The following is a 21,395-nucleotide window of genomic DNA, read 5'->3' on the forward strand; positions in this document are numbered from 1 at the left end:
GAGACAGGCTGAGCCAGGAGGTGTTTGCCGAGGAGTCACAGTGAACACCTGCGGCAGAAGACAATCGGCAGGTGAGCGGGAGACGCCCTCTGTTCTCTTCTCTTCTCAACTGCAGCAGAAGGCACAGCCTGCAGGTAGCCAGCTGTCTGTCCAAAAAACAGAAGATACAGACACAGCCCTTGCCACAAAGCCCCAGGAGGCCAGGTGTGCTTCAGAGCTGCTTCGCCCAGGCCGTTCAGAGGCAGCTGTGCAAGCCTAGACAAGGCCAGCCAGAGGGCTGGCAGGCCCATGGGTCTCCCACTGACTGGCCCAGCTCTGGGATGAGCAGTGGGCAGCGGCCCTCTATCACATCCGGACAGCCACGCCGTACCACACGCTGGGGTCTGCAAGGCTTGCTGTGCTCCAAATCAGACGAGAGCAGCGACTGTGTGTCCCCGGTACGTACCCAGGGAACCTCATCCAGACCAAGTCTGAGCCTCGGCCTGCTCTCTGGCTTCAAAATGACAGCTCTCAGGGCCTGATCTTATCACTCTAGCTCACTGCTTATCCCTAGACCAACCACAGTCCTTGGAATATAGCGGGGGCTCAATAAATCACTTTTGAAAGGATAACTGAGATCAGTCAAGATGGCAAAGAATGCTCAGGAAAGCCCATCCTAGAACCATTCTTTTGGAAGCATGAGAAATGTTAAGGAAGGCTCAGAGTAAGTAACAATAGAAGCATCAGTTCTCTGCCGCATTACCTGAGTTCGAATTATGCTTCTTAATAATCCACAGGTTGTTGTAGTCCTTGTGCAAATAGGTGGTGACCTGGGGGGGTGGGGGAAGGAGGGGGTGGTGGGAGGGAGGAGAGTGTTACCATCAGCACAGTCAGCCACAGGACAGTCAGCAGTGAGCCGGGACTGCTCCGGGCTCTCTCAGAAGCCCCAGCCACCCACCCGAGGGGCCGTGTTTCCAGACGGGGCCAGAAGCAGTGTTTGCTAAGTGCGTTTCCTCCTTCCTTCAGCACTTAGAGGCATCTTCCCACAAAAGCCCTTTTGATTGGTCTCTGTGCCTCCCTGCATCCTGTCTTTCAAGTTCCAGCCTCCTTGAGGCAGGAAACATGACAACACAGTGTAACACAGTCTACAGCACACAAAGAGGATTTAGTGCATTTTAAAAAGTCATCAAGACCATGCCTCAAACTCTCTAAATGAAAAATTCAGGCTATTATGTTTTCTAGAATGTGGCCAAATGAAATGGAAGAAGCTCTATTAATATCTTGTCCTAGAAGCCTGAAATTTTAGCCACAGCCATTTTGTATATACTAATTTTTAAAAATGGCGCGTGTGTGTGTGTGCCCATGCACACGTATGTAATGCTGCGATTAATCGACCAGCAAAAATCTTGGGAACCCCAATAACAAAAGAATAGTTAACATGATAGAATGTCCACAGGAAAGAATATTACACAGAAAACATTTCAGGGCATTTTTTTTTTACCAGCACAGGAAAAGGCTTATAAAATTGCTGCTGTTGGAAAGGGCTACCATCTATTGCCAGGCCCTGTGTTAAGCACTGGGCACATCTCATCTCTAGGCTGTGGGTACAATGGCTACCCTCACCTTACTTACAAGGAAACTGAGGTTAAGCAATTCCACTCAAGGTCACACAGCCTGTCAGCTAGAGAGACAGGATTCAAACCCGGCCAGCTAATCCAAAGCTCCCAGGATGGACTACATACATACAATCGTGTCAAGCATGCAAACAAGCACATAAACACCCAGAAGCAACAGAAATAAACACCTCTCTCTTACAACGTGAGTTTTAATAACTCCAGTTGGATAAAACATGACATTTACTTCAAAAGTGATTTGGAATTAGCATATGGGGAAAAATTATGCATATATTATGGTTGCTTTGTTTCAGTGGCTCTTGCTTTCTCAGAAAAAATTAGGGACAACAGTATTAAGAACATACAAGAAGTTAAAAGTTTGGCAGCCATAGAGAAATTAAGTTCAAACTCTGAAACAATAGCCCATACATCTACTTCACCCAACCTGAATTTACTCAAGGATGTTATGGTTTTGTGGTGCTCATAGGGGCACTCTGTGTTGTTTTTTTACAAAAATCATTATTATTAAAATTCCTATTAGAAAAGTCGTTTATTTATTATGAATGTAAGTCCATGACCTCTTTTTCCCACTGAAACATTTATTTTTACAATGAAGTTTTTTTTATAATATGAGGTCTCCTAGGAACATAGGTATCCTATTACAATAGAATGTTGTACATCAATCTACATGGATAAACACTGGTCCTCAGATCATGTCTAACTTTTTTTAAAATACTTTAAAAATCAAGACCCAGAGTTGTTGACAAGACATTGACCTACAGGGCAGGGAGGGCTACTAGAGGTTATTAAGTCCAATCCCCCAGTTTACTGATGGAGACACAGGTGAGGAAGGCTCAGAGACTCAGTCAGTGACAAAGTCAGACTCTCTATCCCTCGGCCCACATGCTCGCTGGAGAACTCTCACGACTTCATGTCTCCACCCATGGGCCTCAGGTGGGCAGCACTAGGACCAGCTTCATAGGGCCTTCAGAACACAGCTCTTTGCACAGTATGAGTGAGTGAGTGTTAGTTGCTCGGTTGTATCCGACTCTTTTGCGACTCCATGGGCTGCAGCCTGCCAAGGCTCCTCTGTCCATGGGATTCTCCAGGCCAGAATACTGGAATGGATTGCCATTCCCTTCTCCAGGGGATCTTCCCAACCCAGGGGTTGAACTCAGATCTCCTGCACTGCAGGCAGATTTTTTACTACCTGAGCCACCAGGGAAGTCACAGTATAGAGGTTCCCAGTCACCACATCTGTTACTACATGACATCAGTAGCAAGGTATCGCCACAGAAGGGCAAATTGTATGTTAGACTCCTCTGTAGAGCTTAAAACTGAAACAAAAATACACAAGGCATAGGCTCCATCCCAGACTGATTAAGCAAGAATCTCAGAATTTTTTAAAAGCTCTCCAGTGGATTTTATGAAAAAAGCGCAGTCAGGGCTGAAAACCACTGCCCTAGAGACAAGCAGAGAGCCCAGAATGGGAAACTGATACCAAAACCCAATACTCTGGGTCAACTTTCTAGTAAATAAGGAAATAATAAAACACTTTGAGATGCAACAGTTTCTCAGAGTAACGATTTCGCCCATTTTGCAGGAAGAGAAATTGCACTTCAAGCTTCTCAGGACAGCAGCCAGCCCTGCAGCCCCCGCCTCCCTCCCTCTCCTCAGGTCACCCATCTGAGAGCTCGACCCTGACCACGCCACAGAAGCCTCCTGGTCAAGTTGCCAGGCCTCCCACACTGCCCTGCCCAGGCCTCCTTTTCCGCGGTCTCTGCAGCACCTGAACTGCCAGCGTCTCCTGCCCCCGGAGACGCTGCCAGGCCCTCCCCTTCTCCTCCAGCCTCCCCGTCCACTCCCTCCTTCTCAGCTGCTTCCCCAGTGCCACTCTGAGCGCCTTTAACGCTGCTTTACACGCTGCCCTCCCCTCTGCACACCCCTTCAGGGCAATGTCACTGTGTCACTAACACCTGTATGCTACACACTCATGTCTCCTTCCTGAGACAGGCCCCAGGCCTAGAAAACACACCACAAACTCGTCTCCCAAGCCACGCTTCCTCCTCCCTTTCTGATTACAGTGAACCAGCATCATCACACATGCACCTTGACCTCCTGACCCCCAGACTACAGACCTGATATGGCTCACCCGACATGTGTCAGTCTCTGGGCCCTGAATCACACTCCCCACCTCTCCCTGAGGACTGTTCACCATCCTTTGTTATGACTATTGCCTCTGGTCTGCTCCTCCTTCCAATCCATCACACTCCTGCTAGAGATGTCTTTCTAAACTAGCAACCTAATCACATCTTATCTCTTAATAAGTTTCTCAATAAGTTTTCTCCCCAATGTCAGCAGAACAAAATTAAATCTATTGGAGGCCTCTTCACTAGCCGGTCCCACCAACCTCTCTAACACCCTCCTCCCTCTCAGGCACTGTCCCCACAGCCACACCGACCACCCTGTCACATGGACACGGACAGTGTCCCTCGCTGGTTCAGATGATACTCATGGCTAACACTTCAATGAGCACTTCACATGGATCATCTCCCTCAATCCTCACAACCTTAGAGATGGAGGGAAGTACCATTTATTTTCCCTAATTTAAAGATGACCCATGGAAGCACAGAAAGGTTAAGGAATTTGTTCAAAGTCACACTCTTGTGGAACCAGGATTCAAACTCAGATACACTAGTCTGGTTCCCAGATCTGGGTTTATAACCTGTATGCTCTGCTCGTCATCCACTCTGTGCCGGCCACCGAGCCAGGCACCCAAGCCTCCCAGGAGCCAGCAGCTGCACAGCAAGGAGACGGGAGGAAGGAAGCGCTCCCAGCTCAATTACCACACAGGCTCATCAAGGGTGCCAAGAACACCACCCACACTAGACACACCTGACCCAGGACCAGGAAGAGGCGGGACGTGGTGGTCAGAGGGGAAGTCCCCAGTGGCAGCCTGGGACGCTAGAGCTAGCCAGGGAAAAGAGAAAAGGGTACAGGAGGGGGCAGGGTGTTTCCAGCAGGGGAAAGAGTACGGGACAGGACGGGAGGCAAAAAGAGAAGGGCGGGCTTGGACACGGCAATCAGCGAGGCGGCCGCGGTGCGAGTGCACAGAGGGCCACTGACCTGCTGCTGGCGGGCGCCGACGCCCTCGGGGTAGAAGTGCCTGTGCGAGTGGAGGTAGCCGATGGCCATCCGCAGGTTCTTCACAGTGATCACGGAGCCGTAGGCCAGGTCTGGGAGGAGGAGGGCAGCAGATGGTGTGAGCTGGCCCAGGGTGGATGCGGCCCCTGACTGGGCTGGGGGCGGCTCTGAAGCCACAGGACCCACCAACCCTCTAACAGACTCCACTGGGCCCAGGACTGCGAAAAGCAAGACACGCAGCTGCCTCCTCACCCCAAGGGAGTCACCTCAAGGGGGAGGTCACCACAGTCTCACCTGCACCCTCCCCGCCCCTCCCCACTCCAAAGCACTTCAGAAGAGGCTGGGTTTCACAATGCTATTATCAAAGCACTGTTTGTAACAGCAAAGACCAGAAACAACTTGTCCTTTAGTCAAGGTCTACTATATACATTCCATGGGATAAACAAGGAGAAAGTATTTATGTCTTCATCTCGAATGTTCTCCAAGATATAATGTTAAGACAGACAGGCTGTTAAGATAGACTTTTCACTGCATATCATTTTGTGCCTTTTGAATCTACCACATGCAGTAGTTGCTCAATGGTATTTTGGGTTTTTTATCTGAATTTAAGGGAAAAAACCCACAGTAAACAGCTTACCCGAGAGCATCCATCCCTCCCACCACAGGCCCTGGGTTATGTGGAAGAAGCCTCTTCGCTCAGGACTGCCCCTCCTCTCCATGCTCTGCAAGGCGGCTGCCCACCCATCCCCACTCCAGGGAAACAGGTCTCCCTGCACCTGAGCTGGGCACTCCTGTCCTCCTCTGTTCATTCATTTTGATCAAAACAATGAATTACACAGGGGATGCAAAGGTGGAGGAGGCCTGGCTGTGGACCTAGCAGAGACCAGTCTTGAGGACGATGACCTCACACAGTGACCAGCATAGGACGATGTGCCCATGTTCCAGCAAAGGTGTGACAACGTGTGACATGGTGGGAGCCCAGCGAAGGGAGGAATAAATTCTTGCCCAAAGGGTGAGAAGAGGATGGTTTAATGAAGAGAGCATAACTGAACTGGGCCTTTTAAATGGCAAGTAGCAATTTGATAACCCCACAGCATCATCCTCCCAAGGCCTCATGCTGGCCAGCACACACAGCCCCGCACGCTTCTGGCCATGGCTGCGTCTTGATTAGGCTGTCTCCCTCCTCAACCCCACACTCCTTCTTGGACTGCTCCTGCAAAGCCCTTCCCCGGCACTCCCCAGTGACCTGACCTCTCCCTGTCCTCTTCTCTTTCTACAGCTTCTTCTCAGACCACAGCCAACGCCCAGCATCAACTGTCCCTTTTCAAAGGACTCCTTTGAAAACCTCAGCTAAGAGCCCACAGGCCCCGCTGCGTGGGTTTCCTCAAGCTTCTCAAAGCCAACGTGGAACCCAACGTCTACCTTTCCAAGCCAATTTTTACCTGCTTTCCTATTTCTCATTCCTTCCACAGTCTGGGTGGGCCCACTGTGTTCCAGGCCCTGGAGAGACCACAGGACATTGTCCATGACTCCAGGAAGCAATCTCCTGGGCCCAACCTATCTCATTCTGTGTGCCTCTTTTCCCTGCCCCCTGACCCCCTACAGAAGTGATCTCTTACACCTTTGATCCCCAGAGCTCTGCACTCCCTCTTAATATACTGAGCTCACATAGCCACATCACGTAGAGATCCTACTCCAGGCCCCATAGCCTCCAACATGGCTAACATGCGCTCAACTACTCTCTGTGAACAGGACACTCTGGTGGGAACTGACCATTAGCCCCAAAGGGCTCAATCCCCCGCCCCCAGGTTCCCTCTGTTACCTTCCCATAGCCATATCGGACAAGCCGTCTTCTGATCAAAAAGTTCACTGCTCAGGACGCCCTCCTCTGTACTTTCTGTGTCCCTGTTCACCCTCATGAGTGCTCAGACCAGATTTAACTGGATCTTTCTCCCACTCTGCCATCTAAAGTAACTCAGGCTATCATATCGTCTTTTCCAATCCAACTCCCAGGAATCCCTCCTGCCCTTCTCTCTTTGTAAAGGCCGAGAGACACTCACGTTCGGGGATGGACGCGTTGTGAAGGTTGTTTCCTGAAAGCCGGGCCTGGAAGGCAGAACTGAAGAAGCCATCACCGGGACCGCTGCGGGGGAGGGTGGAGCGGAAGGGAGCAGTTAAAGGAGTGAAAATACGATTTCCCAGGAGCCCTGGGAAGAGCTCTGAGTGGACGGTTTAAAAGACATACAAGGGAGTGGTGGGCTCCCCAGGTGGTGCAGTGGTAAAGAATCCTCCCACCAGTGCAGGAGATGGGGGTTCAATCCCTGGGTTGGGAAAATCCCCTGAAGAAGGAAATGGCATACCACTCCAGTATTCTTGTCTGGGAAATCCCACGGACTGAGGAGCCTAGAGGGCTACTGTCCATGGGGCCACAAAAGGGCCAGACACGACTGAGCAGCGAAGCACACACGCACAGGGGAGTGGCAGTGCGGTGCGGTGGGCAGACACAGGGACGGCGTCAGAGACACTGGGTCCAACTGCAGCTCCCCTGCTAGTTAGGCGAGCTCTGTAAGGTACCTGGCCTCGTTTAGTCTCAACGTCTCATTTACAAATCGGGGACTTTAAAAAATCAAAAGAACTGTTGTGACTAAATGAGATAATGTATACAAAACACTGAGCACAGTTCTGACACAGTTCCTACCGTCTAAATGGGAGCTGCTGGTGTCCTTGTTATTATTACCCTCACTCCAACTGTACGTGCTCATGGTCCCCCATCCCTGTTAGCACAAGGGGACTATTTTTAGGGACAAGAGGCAGTTTGGCTACAAAAGCCTTCTCTTCTTCCTTCAGGCCAGGGTACCCATAAGACAGAACCCAGAGGAAACCAACCCTGGGTCCCCTTCGGGTCATCCCAACCACAGACCTAGGAAATCACGCAGCTCCTCCATGGGCTTAGAGACAGAGAAGGACAGAAGCGAGACACTGGCAAGGCTCTGGCGGTACCTTTTGTTCAGCACCATGAAGTGGACAGCGTAGGTGGCAATGTAGAGAGCCAGTGGCAGCACTATGAGGCACAGGATGCGAGCGGTCAGGTGTTTTCCCAAGGTCACCTGCAAACAGAGTCAGTACCAGCACTGGGCAGAGGAGGCTTCACTATGCCTTATGCCTGATGTGTGTGTTATTTCTAAGTTTTTACATGTAAGTCATTGGAGAAGGAAATGGCAACCCACTCCAGTATTCTTGCCTGGAAAATTCCACGGACAGAGGAACCGGGTGAGCTGCAGTCCATGGGGTCACAAAGAATCAGCCACAACTGAGCACATCAGCCCATATGTAAGTCATAATCAGAAACAACTGAAAAACTAATGGCCATCAAGAGAAAAAGGTATGTGGAAACCCTAAGCCTTCTTATAACACCCAACCAACCAAGCACTGCCAGGGCTGACGCTGGCCAGCCCTCCGCTGCCTGTCCACATGCTCACCCAGGGCCTGGGCTGCCCCCAGGCAGCTGACAAGGCGTGACCTGCATCCTCAGCATCATCACTCCCCACTTCCTCTCCCTCCCAATCACACTGACACCCAGCACTTTCCCTATGCTTCTTGCACTGCACTGGCCTCACCCACCACGTGAACATGAATAAATGCTCCTGATCTTCACTTTGGGCCTCAGCTTTCCCCCAGAAGCCTTCCTGGAATGCCTGAGCCTGGGCTTGCACCCTCCTCTGTGCTCTCACTGCACCTGTTGGCTGGAACATGACTTATATTTTTCTTTTCATTCTTATTTCTCTGTCTCCATTGTCTCTAGAGGGCAGGAATCTTGTTTTATTCATCTGCATGTTCTGGGTCTCACACTCACTGGATGGTCTGTCTATATTTTCTAAATGAACTTGTTGGGACTTAGGGCCAGAGGTGATGGAGAGGTGTTACAGCAGAGCAGTAGGTGTGGAGTCAGCCTCTCCTTTCTGAATCCTAGATCTACCTTTCACTACTTGTATGACCTTGGGAACAATATCACCTCTCTAGGTCTGTTTCCCTCATTTATCAAGAGGGTGATAACTACCTGCCTCACAGGACTGTTATGAGGAGGAAATGAGATAATAAAGGTAAAGCATTTTCCATAATGCAGGACACAGAGTCAGCTCTTAATAAATAATACTGTAATAAACTGTAAGGCCCTTACTGGCCTCCAAGTCTGGAGACTCTGGGTCAGGAAGAGAAAACTGTAAGTTCAGAAAGTCAGCCCACTGAGTTTACACAGTCCCATGCAGTCAGTGTCTGCCATACACGTGGCTGAACCCAGTGGAACAGGATCCCTTTGGATCATTTGTTGTTGTTCAGTCACTCAGTCATGTCCGACTCTTAGCAACCCCGTGAACTACAGCACACCAGGCTTCCCTGTCCTTTACCATCTCCTGGAGCTTGCTCAAACCCATGTGCATTGAGTCGGTGATGTCATCCAACCATCTCACCCTCTGTCGCCCCCCTTCTCCTCTTGCCCTCAGTCTTTCCCAGCATCAGGGTTTCTTCCAATGAGTCATTTGTAGAGCATTTAAAAAACAATGCAGGAATGAAAGCCAAAAGAGAACCCCAAGGATGTCAGTCCATCCTCTCCGTTTCTCCCTGTCCAGCCGCTGGTCATGGCCCATCCCCTGCTGCCCTGCGCCCTCCAGAGGGCAGCTGGATCCAGCCTACCTGGGGCCCGGAACACAGCCATTCTGCCCCCTGCAGCAGAAATGGAGAAATGCTGCTGGCTCTAGGAAGCAAAGACGTTTCTACAAGCGCTTGGGTTCTTACCATTGAAAGACTGAGGTCTCCAAACAGGTGCCAAAGGTCTGAAAGGGTGTTCCACCCCACTTGCAGGATGATGAAGAGGCCAACAAACTTGACCCCCAGAGCGCCAGCCAGATTAACGCCGGTCAGGCTGAGCCAGAACCACCAGGGGGCAGAGAAGGGCCTGAAAACCAACAAGACACAGAGTTCAGCTTGGTGGCTGGAACCAAACTCAATAGCAAGTGCAGCGCGGGGAGGGGCAGAGGTCCCCGGACTCTGAGAGGCTGCCCTGTGGCCTTTCTCGTGAGGGCTCCCAACCTCAGGGACCACACATGGCGCCGAGGTGGATGTGGTCTGTGAAACCCCTGAGACTGCGGGAGCAACGTGTGAGAGCACGATTCTTCTGGGGAGGAGGGTCATGGCAGCCCTGGCTAAGTAAGTAAGGGGCGTCAAATAAGCAAGAGCTTATTCTTCAGTGGTGACCAATCAAGTGGAAGAAAAAGGAAAATCCAGAGTAGCCCACTGGATTCAGGTGGACTGTCCCCTGTAAAAGCCAGCTATTATTGAGTGTTACTACGTGTTAGGCACTGTTCTGAGCACTTTACTAGTGCGTGCAAGGGGGCTCAGTCATTCAGTCGTGTCTGACTCTTTGTGACCCCAATGGGCTGTAGCTTGCCAGGCTCCTCTGTCCATGGGATTTTTCCAGCAAGCATACTGGAGTGGGTTGCAATTTCCTCCTCCAAGGGATCTTCCCAACCCAGGGATGGAGCCCGCATCTCCTGCACTGGCAGGTGGATTCTTTACCACTGAGCCACCAGGGAAGCCCCATGGAAACCCCATTACCACACCCTGTATTAACCCTTTAACTTTCACTACAACCTCATGGAGACAGAGCCTGTCATCAGCCTCTTCTTCCAGATGAGGACTCGAGGTACAGAGAGGTCATGAAACAGCCACCAGCAGTGGAGCACGGTGCTAAGCCAGGCAGTCGGTTCCAAGGTCTACTGTATTAGAGCACTTAGTGCTCAGAGCTGCAGACCCCCAGGTTCCCCACCCTCACCCCCACCAGAGCAAATGCGCCTTAACAGTCAAGATCTATGTGTTCCTGAACCCTAAGCTCTGGGCACAATACCTGGCACATAGTATGTAATCAAGAAATGGCAGGTGGGAGGGCATATGGTGCAGGCAGAAGATAAGCCAAACCCAGAGAGAGCTCGAAGTCATGGCCTGGCTGCCGTGAAATCAGGTTGCTTCTGGAAAAGCCTTGGCAGAGCCAGCTGTTTTGGTTTGGATGCAATGACCTACTCTACTCTCTTAGAGGCAAAGGATGATCTGGAAAGGACTCTTCTGGAAGAAGACCAGGCCCTCCAGAGCAGCTTTAGGACTGACCAGGGCCTGCAGGGATTCTCTTGATCCATGTGGGCCCTTCAAGCCAACCTCTGTGTACATCATTCCCATCCTTGGGTCAGGACTGAGGGCAGGGAGACAAACAGTTCCCAGGCAACACCTAGTCTGCTGCCCTCCCCTCTAGGACAGAGCACATGAAGAATTAAGTTGTCCTGGGATCTCCTAACCAGCACTGGTGCTCAGGAGTGGCTAGCTGGTGGGGTGGGGGAAGGCATTAGGACTCCTTCATAAAGTAACATAAACCCCCACCCAAATCCACCCTTGTAAAAATAACAAGGCTCTTGAAAAAGACAACTGATATTTTCCTAGTCTTAGGAAAGCAAAAATAAAAGTATAGAAAACTTCTGTAAATCTATTTTTATGATCTAAAATGGGCACTCTAAAATATTTTTTAAAGTATACTTGCCTGAAATTCAGTTTCAAGACAAGTCCTCTAGGCACTGTACCCACCCCAACCCTGGACGTTATAGAAATTCTAGAGCTGCCACAGCTTCTGACACCCCCTCCTAGAGATGGTGTTGCTGACCTGTTGGCACAGGAGTTGTACTTGACCATGCTCAGCATGGCAGCCATGATGAAGAACATCAAGATGGGGTCAAGGAGGATGTACTGGGACAGAGTGAGGCATCCTGTGTCTGAAAAACATGAGCTCAGTGGTCAAAAAGTGGAATCAGAGACAGGCCCCCCTGAGAACAAAACACCCCAGCATTAAGAAACAGTTCCCCTTGGGCTTAACTGCATGTAAGCGTTTGTGCAGTCAAGATTAGATAGGCAAGTGAGTCAACTGGAAAGCAGAAGGACACAGCTTTGGGGTACACCAAAGCCCAGTGATATGAAAGAGCATCTCACACTTTCAGGCCATTGACCCCAGAAGGGATCGTGTCATTCATTCAGACAGAGTGATCCTGAAACAAGGGCTCTTGCTAACTGCCACCATCCAAAGTTCTGCCATCATGCTTACACAGCCACAAACTACATATACCCAGGATAGAATCTTAACCATTTCACATGAAGTCTGTGTTGGGAGTTGACTCTCCATGCAGGTGCTGAAGTGATTTTCTTAAACAAAACTTCCTTATATCATGGCCTGGCTTAAGTCTTTCAATGTCTTCCCATCTCACTCAGACTAACAAACTCCTTGAGATGGCCCTGGTCTCCCTACCCGTCCAGCCTCCTTTGCTCTCGTGCTCTGCTCTGGGCTCAGTGTCTTGCTGTTCTCTGAACCTCCCAAGGGCTGCCTCGCACCAGGACCACAGTACATGCTGTCCCCGCAGATATTTGCTCAAGGCCGCCTCCTCAGGGGGCTCTTCACCGACCACCCTACCTAAAACAGAATCACCCTGTATTACTCTATTTCTTACCCTATCCCATTTTCTATGTTGTACTTACTCTTTCAAATGTTAAACTTACTAATTTACTTGTTTATTTGTCATCTGCCCCACTAGTAAGCAAGCTCCATGATAGTCCTATTTCATCAGCATAACCTCTGAGGCCAAGAAAGTGGCTTAGCACAAAGTAGATGCTTGAAAGTAGTTGTTGAATGAAAAATGAATAAATGAACTACTGAGGAGGGAAATCAAAGACCCAAGGAAAAAGCCACCAGTCCTCTAGAGGGAGATTCTATAATCTTGCAACCTTATCTGTCAGGGCAAAGTCAGAATCACCCCTAAAGTAACCATCTAAACTGGTTTAGACTTCTTTAAATGTTAAGCTCAATGAGATCATGAATTCACTCTCATATGAGCCAGGCTAGCAACAGGATCAATTTCTACAGACCAACTCTCAATTATCCATGTGAGGATTATCCACAGAAATAATTTAAATTTCTATTTTGTTTTCCTCTGTCACCCAGCTGCCTCGGAGGCATATGCCCTTGCATTCAGGTGAAATTAGTTTAAGGAATGCAAACTAATCTTGCAAACTAATACTAGTTGAATTAGAACTGTAAGCCTCCTTCAAACACACACATACACACAAGCACACATACATGTATTATGCATTCCAAACTCAAATGCAGATAACTTAGAGATAATCTATTCCTTGGGATTACCCATACTCTCTCACACCTCCAATACTATAAAGGCTTGCTACATACAAGTACTCATATATGTAAGTATCACTAGTGAGTAAAAGGAAATCTGGAATACATTTACCCAATCCTAAGGTTACTTCAGAACTAGGCCCACAGACAAGGATCTTCAAGTGCATTGATTTCTAGCTACATTCATAGAGTGGCAGTCAATTTCTCAAGAAACGTGGTCTAGGACAACTTACCAAAGGTGAGGAGGGCGGCCGTGAGCAGCGCTGCTGAGAGAGACCGGGACAGCTCCAGCACGGTGAGGTAGGCCAAGGGGATGAGCATGGAGCCGAGGAATGCACAGAACTAGGGAAGGACAGGAAAGCAGTCAAGGGACCAACTAAGCAAAGCATCAGGGACCTACCTGACTTGGTACAAACTGGTCTTTGGAGACGGAGGGCCCTGATGATGGATGGCATGACATGATGACTTTGAATACATTTAAATATGAAAGGGTAGTGTAACAGTGAAGTATCAAATCAAGCAACATTTACATTTTCATTGAGCACCAACTTGTGCACTGACATGAAATCAGCGAAGTTCAGCCAGGGAGGTGTAGGGAGGAGGGCACACTGGTTTTAAGTGGGAGGCTCTGGGATTGGACCAACCCATCATTGCTAGTTGTGACCTTGACAAAGTCGTATCTCTGTATCTCAGCCTCCCCTTCTGTGAAAAATAAACACTCCTACCTCAGAGGACGTACTTTTTAATTTTTATTTATCTGTTTAGTTTTGGCTGCACTGGGTCTGCGTTGCTGTGTGTGGGCTCTCTCTAGTTGCGGTGTGCAGGCTGCTCCTTGTGGTGGCTTCTCTCATTGCAGAACATGGGCTCTAGGTGCGTGGGCTTCAGTAGTCGTGGTGCACGGGCTTGGCTGCCACGTGGCATGTGGAATCTTCCTGGAGCAGGGACTGAACCCATCTACTGCATTGGCAGGCAGATTCTTAACCACTGGACCACCAGGGGAGCCCCAGGGCTTACTTTTTAGATTAAATGAGCTAAAGTTTATTACCACGCAGAAAGTTCTTGATAGACGCTAGCTTCTGTTACAAAAACCGGTGTAAGGAGAGAAATAGCTCTCAAGATATTTTAATATTTTAGAGAATTCTAATGCTGTTTCTGCTTTTTCTCCCTTGGTCCTTTTATCCAATCACACCAGGAACCACTCTTTAATCTAAAGGTTGTATTTTGATTTTACAAAAAAGACAGCTTGATGGTTTAGCATCTGGACAGTTGTTTTTCGGTTTGTTTTGTTTTTAACCACCAGTGTTCTCTCTAGTCCCCTACCATATCCATCAAAAGTAATCAGACAAACCCAAAGGAATGGAAATTCTCACATTTGGGTTGTCACTTTTTGTTAGCAGAAAGCAATGTGCCCTGGTGTGAAAGGCAACAGGCTGTTATATTTGGTCTTCTCACTTCCATAGCAAGATCGTAGTCAGGCTGATATCCAATTCTGTATGCTCGGTGGTGATCAAACATCATTAAGAAGACAGAATCACTCAAGAGTGATGAACTTGAGGGTAGTAGACAGTCCTTGTTTAAAACAGTATGATATGACTGCACAAGCAAGCCAAAGACTAGAGCCCAAATAATCACATGACCTTTATCTAAACTGCTTTGAACTCCTTGAGGGAAGGGATTTGCAAATGCAACCCGCTCTGAGAGTTCCACACTGGAGGATGTTTCCCGTAGGTCCAATTTAGCTCTAGGTATGGGGTGCCCTGGAGAAGGAAATGGCAACCCACTCCAGTATTCTTGCCTAGAGAATCCTGTGGAAGGAGGAGCCTGGTGGGCTGCTGTTCATGGGGTCGCACAGAGTCGGACACGACTGAAGTGACTTAGCATGCATGCATGCACTGGAGAAGGAAGTGGCAACCCACTCCAGTATTCTTGCCTGGAGAATCCCAGGGACGAAGGAGCCTGGTGGGCTGCAGTCTATGGGGTCACATAGAGTCAGATTCGACTGAAGCGACTTAACAGCAGCAGCAGCAGCAGCATGGGGTATCCAGACACTTGGGTCTTTAGGCCCTGCCATGTTCTGTCAGGGCTGGTGCTGGAACTCAGGGCACAGTGGGACTGGGCAAACATACACTTCCTTTAAAAGACTAGAAAACCTGCGTGTGCCTGAAATCTTCATGGGGAAAAGAGGGAAGAACCTGGTCACGGGGGGTGGGGGTGCTAACGTGTCAATAAAGGCCTCAGAGGGAGGCAGTACTGCAGCAGTTGTGGCCACAGAGGAAGGACATGTAGCCTGCCAATGTGCTGAGGCCCACATTAGGGCCGCAGCAGCCTCCTGGTCGCCTGAGTCCTGGGCTGCCCTCTGATCTGAAACCTGATGCCGCTCATGGGCAGGGTAACAGGTGACAGGCTGGGCCTGCTCCCACCTGTGTCATCCCCGTATTACCTATGTTCTCTCTAGCTCTTCTTACTCACCCCAGCTCTGATCTTGACTACAGGGCATGGGTCCAATCACCCCCTCCTCCCCAAAGTCCCTTTTCCTAGACCTGCCACCACTTGAGGGCTTCTGACTGTTAACATTTCTGACTGAGTGTGGCCCCAGAGTTCAGGCAGCCAACTGCAAGTCAGGAAGCCTTACTCCTCTCATTCCCATGTAGCTGTGATGCTCATAGTTGTCCCCAGGCTTCTGGAACAAAAAGGTGCCATCGTACCCGCTCAGGTAGCCAGCCAGACCAATCAGCATCTGAGTAGAGAGGCAGAACATAAAGATGAGAGGCCTCGGAGAGAAGACTCCGTCTCTTCCACACTCCCCTCCCAGCTGCACCCAGACCTTGGCTTCCCCGACAACCGTCCACAGGAGGAGCCCCCAGCAGTGGGGGAGCTGCTCTCCGGCAGCTGCTGCAGAGCAAAGACTCTTTTGTTTACAGAGCTCACGGCTTGAAACAAATCCTCTCCTGTGTTAAGGCCAAGTCCTTGGGTACAGTGAAGACTGAGTACTTAAAAAGAAAATAATCATAGTGTGAAGGGTAGGGCTAGTGAGGGGCTTCCTCATTCAGCCTTTTTTCACTTGCTGTGAAGTAAAACACGACAGCTCATGGACGGAGGCTGTGGGTAGGGGCTGATTCCTGGGAGACTGCACCACTGAAAGGAAAATGAGGCTCCAAGTCAGGATGAGGAGCAAGGAAAGAGGCCAAGTGGCTACACACCAGGCATAGAGAGAAGGGGAGAAAATGGGGAGGAGAACGCAGATGGATGCACCTCCTCGGAGCGGAAGGGAAAAGTCCTGGTGGAAACTAAGCCAGAAGGCCAGGGACTGGTTTCTCCTACTGCCAGTCTTCCAAAGGGAGGCCACCCTGGAACATCCCCAAACTGAACACATCAACTGCAAACTAAGCCTGTGAGTTGTGAATCCCTCAAAATGCTTGAGAGGATCAGCCTCTTCATTTCTCTTTCCTTGACCATCAATAGTGTAAAACTTGCTTTTTCACACATATAATTAGAAGCAGCTAAAACCTAAGAACTGTCAGCAGATACCAAGCGTTGGTAACAGCCCCAGGCTGCTTGGGCCCAAGCCCTGCGCTCGAGCTGGGCTGTGTGGAGGGAAAGCCTTGCCCAGCAACGCTGCTTCTGGGGGCTCAGATATGGACCACTAACTCACTTTTTTCTCTAAGTAGTTCTAAACAGAGTCACTCTCCATAGTTCCATGTCAAGACATAGAAACCAAAACTCAGCAGTAAATTAATATAAATCCTTATTTAAAAAAAAAAGAAGAATCCAAAAGTCCAGAAGTTATATTTAATGTCAATTAATTTAATATAAAGTAATATAAGGTATTGAGAAGACAGAGCCATCTGAATACCCAGATGAACTTAAACTGAGAAGTGACAACCAAATGAATGTTCCTTCCCACCTGGGATCTCAGAGGACAAGCCCACCTGGTGCATAAATTCCCAGACAGCTGGGCTGGTGGCATAGCAGGAGGAAATGTACAGGTGACTGGATCTCAGTGCCTCCCATATGAGGTCTCTAATTGGGGACAGTACTTAGTACTCTCTGAACTACAAGTAATAAAGCCTTCCTCGCAGATGACTGTAAGGCTCAGAGCAGATGCCAAAGGTGAAACACCTGGTACTCTGCCTAGCAATGAACAAGCACTCAAAATTCAGTACCCTCTCAGTTCCCATAAGGGTAAAAGTAGTCCTGAGGGGATTTCCAGGTGGCCCAGTGGTAAAGAATCCACCTGCCAACGCAGGAGACACAGGTTCGATCTCTGGTCCGGGAAGATCCCATATGCCATGGAGCAACTAGGCCCATGAGCCACAACTACTGAGCCTGTGCTCTAGAGCCTGGGAACCACAACTACTAAAGTCCACAAGCCCTAGAGCCAGCACGCCACAACAAGAGGAGCCCCGCAACGAGAAGCCTGCACACTGTGATGAAGAGTAGCCCCCGCTGGCTGCAACTAGAGAAAAGCCTGAGCAGCAACAAAGATCTAGCAGTCAAAAATAACAAATTAAATTAGAAATTTAACAAGTGAAATAAAACTTAAAAAAAGCGCGTGTGTTAGTCACTCAGTCATGTCTGACTCTTTGCAACCCCATGGACTGTTGCCCACCAGGATCCTCTGTCCATGGGATTCTCCAGGCAAGAATACTGGAGTGGGTTGCCATTCCCTTCTCCAGGGGCTCTTTCCAACCCAGAGATCAAACCTGGGTCTCCTGCACTGCAGGCAGATTCTTTACCATCTGAGCCATCAGGGAAGCCCACTCTGCTAATTTTCTAACTCAAGAACTCATTCAAATCAGTATGAATAAGAGGAATTCACTAGAAAAAAATGCTGTCATAAAAATACAAAACACTAATGGCTAATAAACATACAAAAAAAATTTTCAGTCTAATTTAGGAAGACATGCAAATGGAAACACTTATATACCATTTTTTACTTTCAAATTAGCAAAGTTTTGGCAGTGTGATCCCACCAGTGCTAGCAATGAGGTGAGGGAAGCAAGTGCCCTCATACACTGTTGGTGGGAGTACATATATTATCACATTTTGCAGGATAACTTAACAATGTCTAACTCAAATCTAAATGTGCACATCCTTCGCCTCTTCAGTTCAGCTGCTGAGGCTCTTTTAGCCACACCTGCACAACTATGAAAAGACAAATGTACAAAGAAGTTCACTGCATGGTCTTTTGTAATGACTCAAAACTGAAGTAACGTAAATACCCACCAGTAGAAGAGAGGCAAAATAATTTATGGCTTACGTGTATAATGGAATATTATATATCCACTAAAAAGAACGGGGTACATTTTATATGCTGATGTGGAAAAAAGGTAAGATATATTTAAAACACAAGTTGCTCAATTTTAGTCTGTTTCTATTTGCATACATAATGTGCTGTTCCTGTGTACTAATATATACACGTGAATAAATGTATACCCCCTTGTACTTGTATAAAGTTTCTGAGAGGATATAGGAGAAAATGTTAATAAAGGTGGCTCTGGTGGCCTCTGAGGAATAGAAATGTGAGAGAAGGTAGCTTTTGACCTTTTATTTCCTTCTATACAAATCAAATTTCTTGCTATGTGCAGGCATTTTTATTTATTTTAAAGCACCCACTTCCCTGGAGCCCCGGCACTCGGGGCTGGGGCCAGTGTGAAGCAGCAGGCATTGGCCTCAGTACTATAGGAGAAAACTTCCTAGTCACCACTTCAAGGGTTTTTTTTTTTTTTTTTTTTATGTGAACCATTTTTTTAAAAGTCTTTATTGAATTTTTTACAATATTATTTCTGTTTTATAGTTTGGCTTTTTGGCCTTGAGGGCATGTGGATCTTAGCTCCCTGACCAGGGGCTCAACCTGCACCCTCTGCATTGAAAGGTGAAGTCAACCACTGGACCACCAGCTCCCATGGGGCTTTCTGATTCTTTGACTAGCTTGGCTTCAGAACCTATGGAAGCTGCTTTGCGCATCAGTCTTTCAAGCAGGTAGAACACAAGCAGACGGACTGCACTCCCTGGTGGCAGCCTTACAAAGAAGCCTCCCATTTCTCCCTTCACACAGGAACCAGATGGGAGGAAGGGAGGGCTTCCGCAAAAACAACGCTGCCACTGTTCTCATTGTGCTGAGCACTCAGTTCAGTTCAGTTCAGTTCAGTCGCTCAGTTGTGTCCAACTCTTTGCGACCCCATGAATTGCTGAGCACTAGTGAACTCCAAAACCAGACAGGCACTCTCCAGATGCAAGACAGGGCTGGGTTTCCTGTGAAAAATCTCTGCGGAGCTGGTTCCCAGGCTGGACCAATGCAAATATTCAGTAGGTTCTGTGGCTTAAGTCTACAGTGGTAATGGATGTACTTGCCCCAGTACTGGGGCGAGGCAAGTTAGGGAGGCAGCTGTATGATAGTTAAGACAGCAGACTGTAAGCCAGGCTGAACCTGGACTCTACCACTTACTGGCTATACTCCCTATGGCAAACCACTTATGGCTCTGAGTCCCACTTTCCCCTTCTGTAAAATGAGGATAGAACAGTACCTACTGCATAAGGTTGTTCTGAGCATTATGTAAGTTAATGCATCTACAGTGACTAAAAGAGACTGTTCAACTGCCGCTCTCTTATTGTTGTTATAAAGGAGACAAAAAGAAGCGTAACATTGTTTGCTTCTTCTCTGGGTTTGGAGCTAATTTTGAAATAGGTCACCTACCTCATTTTCCTCTCCTCTCCTGAAACCTGCAGGGCCTTCTTCCTGGTCCCCACCCCATGCTTTGGTGCCTGCCCCTAAGCCCACCTGTCACAAATCACCACCCATGCCGCCTCTCACCCGCTGCCTTCAGCTCCAAGTACTCCACACTCCAAGAACACTTCATACCAGGCCAATTCCTGTCCCCTTGGTACCAAAAATCTCAGCCTCCAGTTAGGAAGAAAGGACTGAGTGAACACCCAGGCTAATCCATTAGTCTTCTTAGGAGTGTTTGTTTCTCGGAGAGTAAGATGAATTCTGATTGGTGGAATTTCTAATTGGAAGCCATGTGAAAGGAAGAGGCCAAGCAACATGCTGCGAGCAGGGAGGGGAAAAGAGTTCCCTGCCCTTGTAGACAATCAGCTCCCCTAACTACTTCTGCAACAGATTCTTTCCCTCTATTTCTTTTTTCTTCCTTTTTTCAAATAAGATAAAATTCATGTAACATAAACCAGGCTTCCTGGGTGGTTCAGTGGTAAAGAATTCACTGGCCAAGTGGGAGGCATGTGTTCAATCCCTGGGTGGGAAAGATCCCCTGGAGAAGGAAATGGCAACCCATTCCAGTATTCTTGCCTGGGAAATCCATGGACAGAGGAGCCTGGCAGGCTACATGGGGTCGAAAAGAGTCAGACACACCTGGGCGACTAACCAGCAGCAGCAGTGCGTACCATAAAATTCACCATTTTAAAGTGTGCAATTCACACAGGTATACCTGTGGTGGATTCATTTCGATATTTGGCAAAACAAATACAATATTGTAAAGTTTAAAAATAAAATCAAATTAAAAAAAAAATAAAGTGTGCAATTCAGTGGCTTTTAGTTTATTCACAGGTTGTGTGACCATCACCACTACCCAACTCCAGACTATTTCATCACCCCAAAAAGAAGCTCCACACCCATTTTCAGTCACCACCCAACCTTCCTTCCCCTTGTTATTGTTGTTGTTTAATCACTAAGTCACGTCCAACTCTTTTGCTACCCCATGGACTGTAGCCCACAAGGCTCCTCTGTCCATGGGATTTTCCAGGCAAGAATACTGGAGTGGGGTGCCATTTCCTTCTGCAGGGGATCTTCCCCACCCAGGGACCAAACCCAGGTCTCCTGCATTGCAGGCAGATTCTTTACCACTGAGCCACCAGGGAAGCCCTGGCAACTATTAATGTAAATTTCTCCACAGATTTGCCAATTCTGGATATTTCATATAAATGAAATCATATAATATGTGGCCTTTTATGTCTGACTTCTTCCATTTAACATAATGTTTACAAGATTAATTCATGTTGCAACATGTGTCAATACTTCTTTCTTTTTATGGCTCCATAATATTCCATCTTATATAGAATACCACATTTTGTATCCACCCTTCAGTTGATGGATTCTAACTCCATTTCTGAGCCCAGAGAACTCCTAAAAATACCAAATGTTTCCATGAAAACAGCTGTTCTGGGATGTCAGAGTGTTCTTTCTATAAGCCCACGAATTAAACCCCAACCTAAGACTGGGCTCCAACCCTTAGCAGACTGCAGTCCACCACACTGCTCACCTTTCCCAGAGGTGGGTGCACATCAAAGAAGAAGGTGCGATTGATATAGTAACTTCCCATTTTTCCAAAGTGAGTCTCATCCCAACTAAAAAGAAAACAGAAAGAGAAATGAAATTCTTAACATCATCATACAACCCAAATAGCCTTAATACAGCATGGTTAAATTTA

General features: G+C 48.2%; 1 protein-coding gene across 3 annotated transcripts in view; it reads right to left on the minus strand.

The window, feature by feature from the left end:
* The window catches only part of POMT2 (protein O-mannosyltransferase 2), a 44,777-nt gene that overhangs the window by 12,817 nt on the left and 10,565 nt on the right, over positions 1-21,395 (minus strand). For 2 of the 3 annotated variants that reach the window (XM_019969303.2, XM_019969304.2), the window contains exons 2-10: positions 21,228-21,312; positions 15,584-15,688; positions 13,185-13,293; positions 11,437-11,545; positions 9,528-9,687; positions 7,737-7,843; positions 6,797-6,879; positions 4,719-4,828; positions 743-809 (exon numbers count right to left, since the gene is read on the minus strand). In XM_019969303.2, the coding sequence (XP_019824862.2) occupies positions 743-809; positions 4,719-4,828; positions 6,797-6,879; positions 7,737-7,843; positions 9,528-9,687; positions 11,437-11,545; positions 13,185-13,293; positions 15,584-15,688; positions 21,228-21,312 (935 nt within the window). The remainder of the gene's footprint in view (positions 1-742; positions 810-4,718; positions 4,829-6,796; positions 6,880-7,736; positions 7,844-9,527; positions 9,688-11,436; positions 11,546-13,184; positions 13,294-15,583; positions 15,689-21,227; positions 21,313-21,395) is intronic. The other variant, XM_070797915.1, reaches the window with a different exon arrangement.

The sequence above is a fragment of the Bos indicus genome, chromosome 10 (assembly GCF_029378745.1).
Source record: "Bos indicus isolate NIAB-ARS_2022 breed Sahiwal x Tharparkar chromosome 10, NIAB-ARS_B.indTharparkar_mat_pri_1.0, whole genome shotgun sequence".
In the NCBI taxonomy this organism is placed as follows: Eukaryota; Metazoa; Chordata; class Mammalia; order Artiodactyla; family Bovidae; genus Bos; species Bos indicus.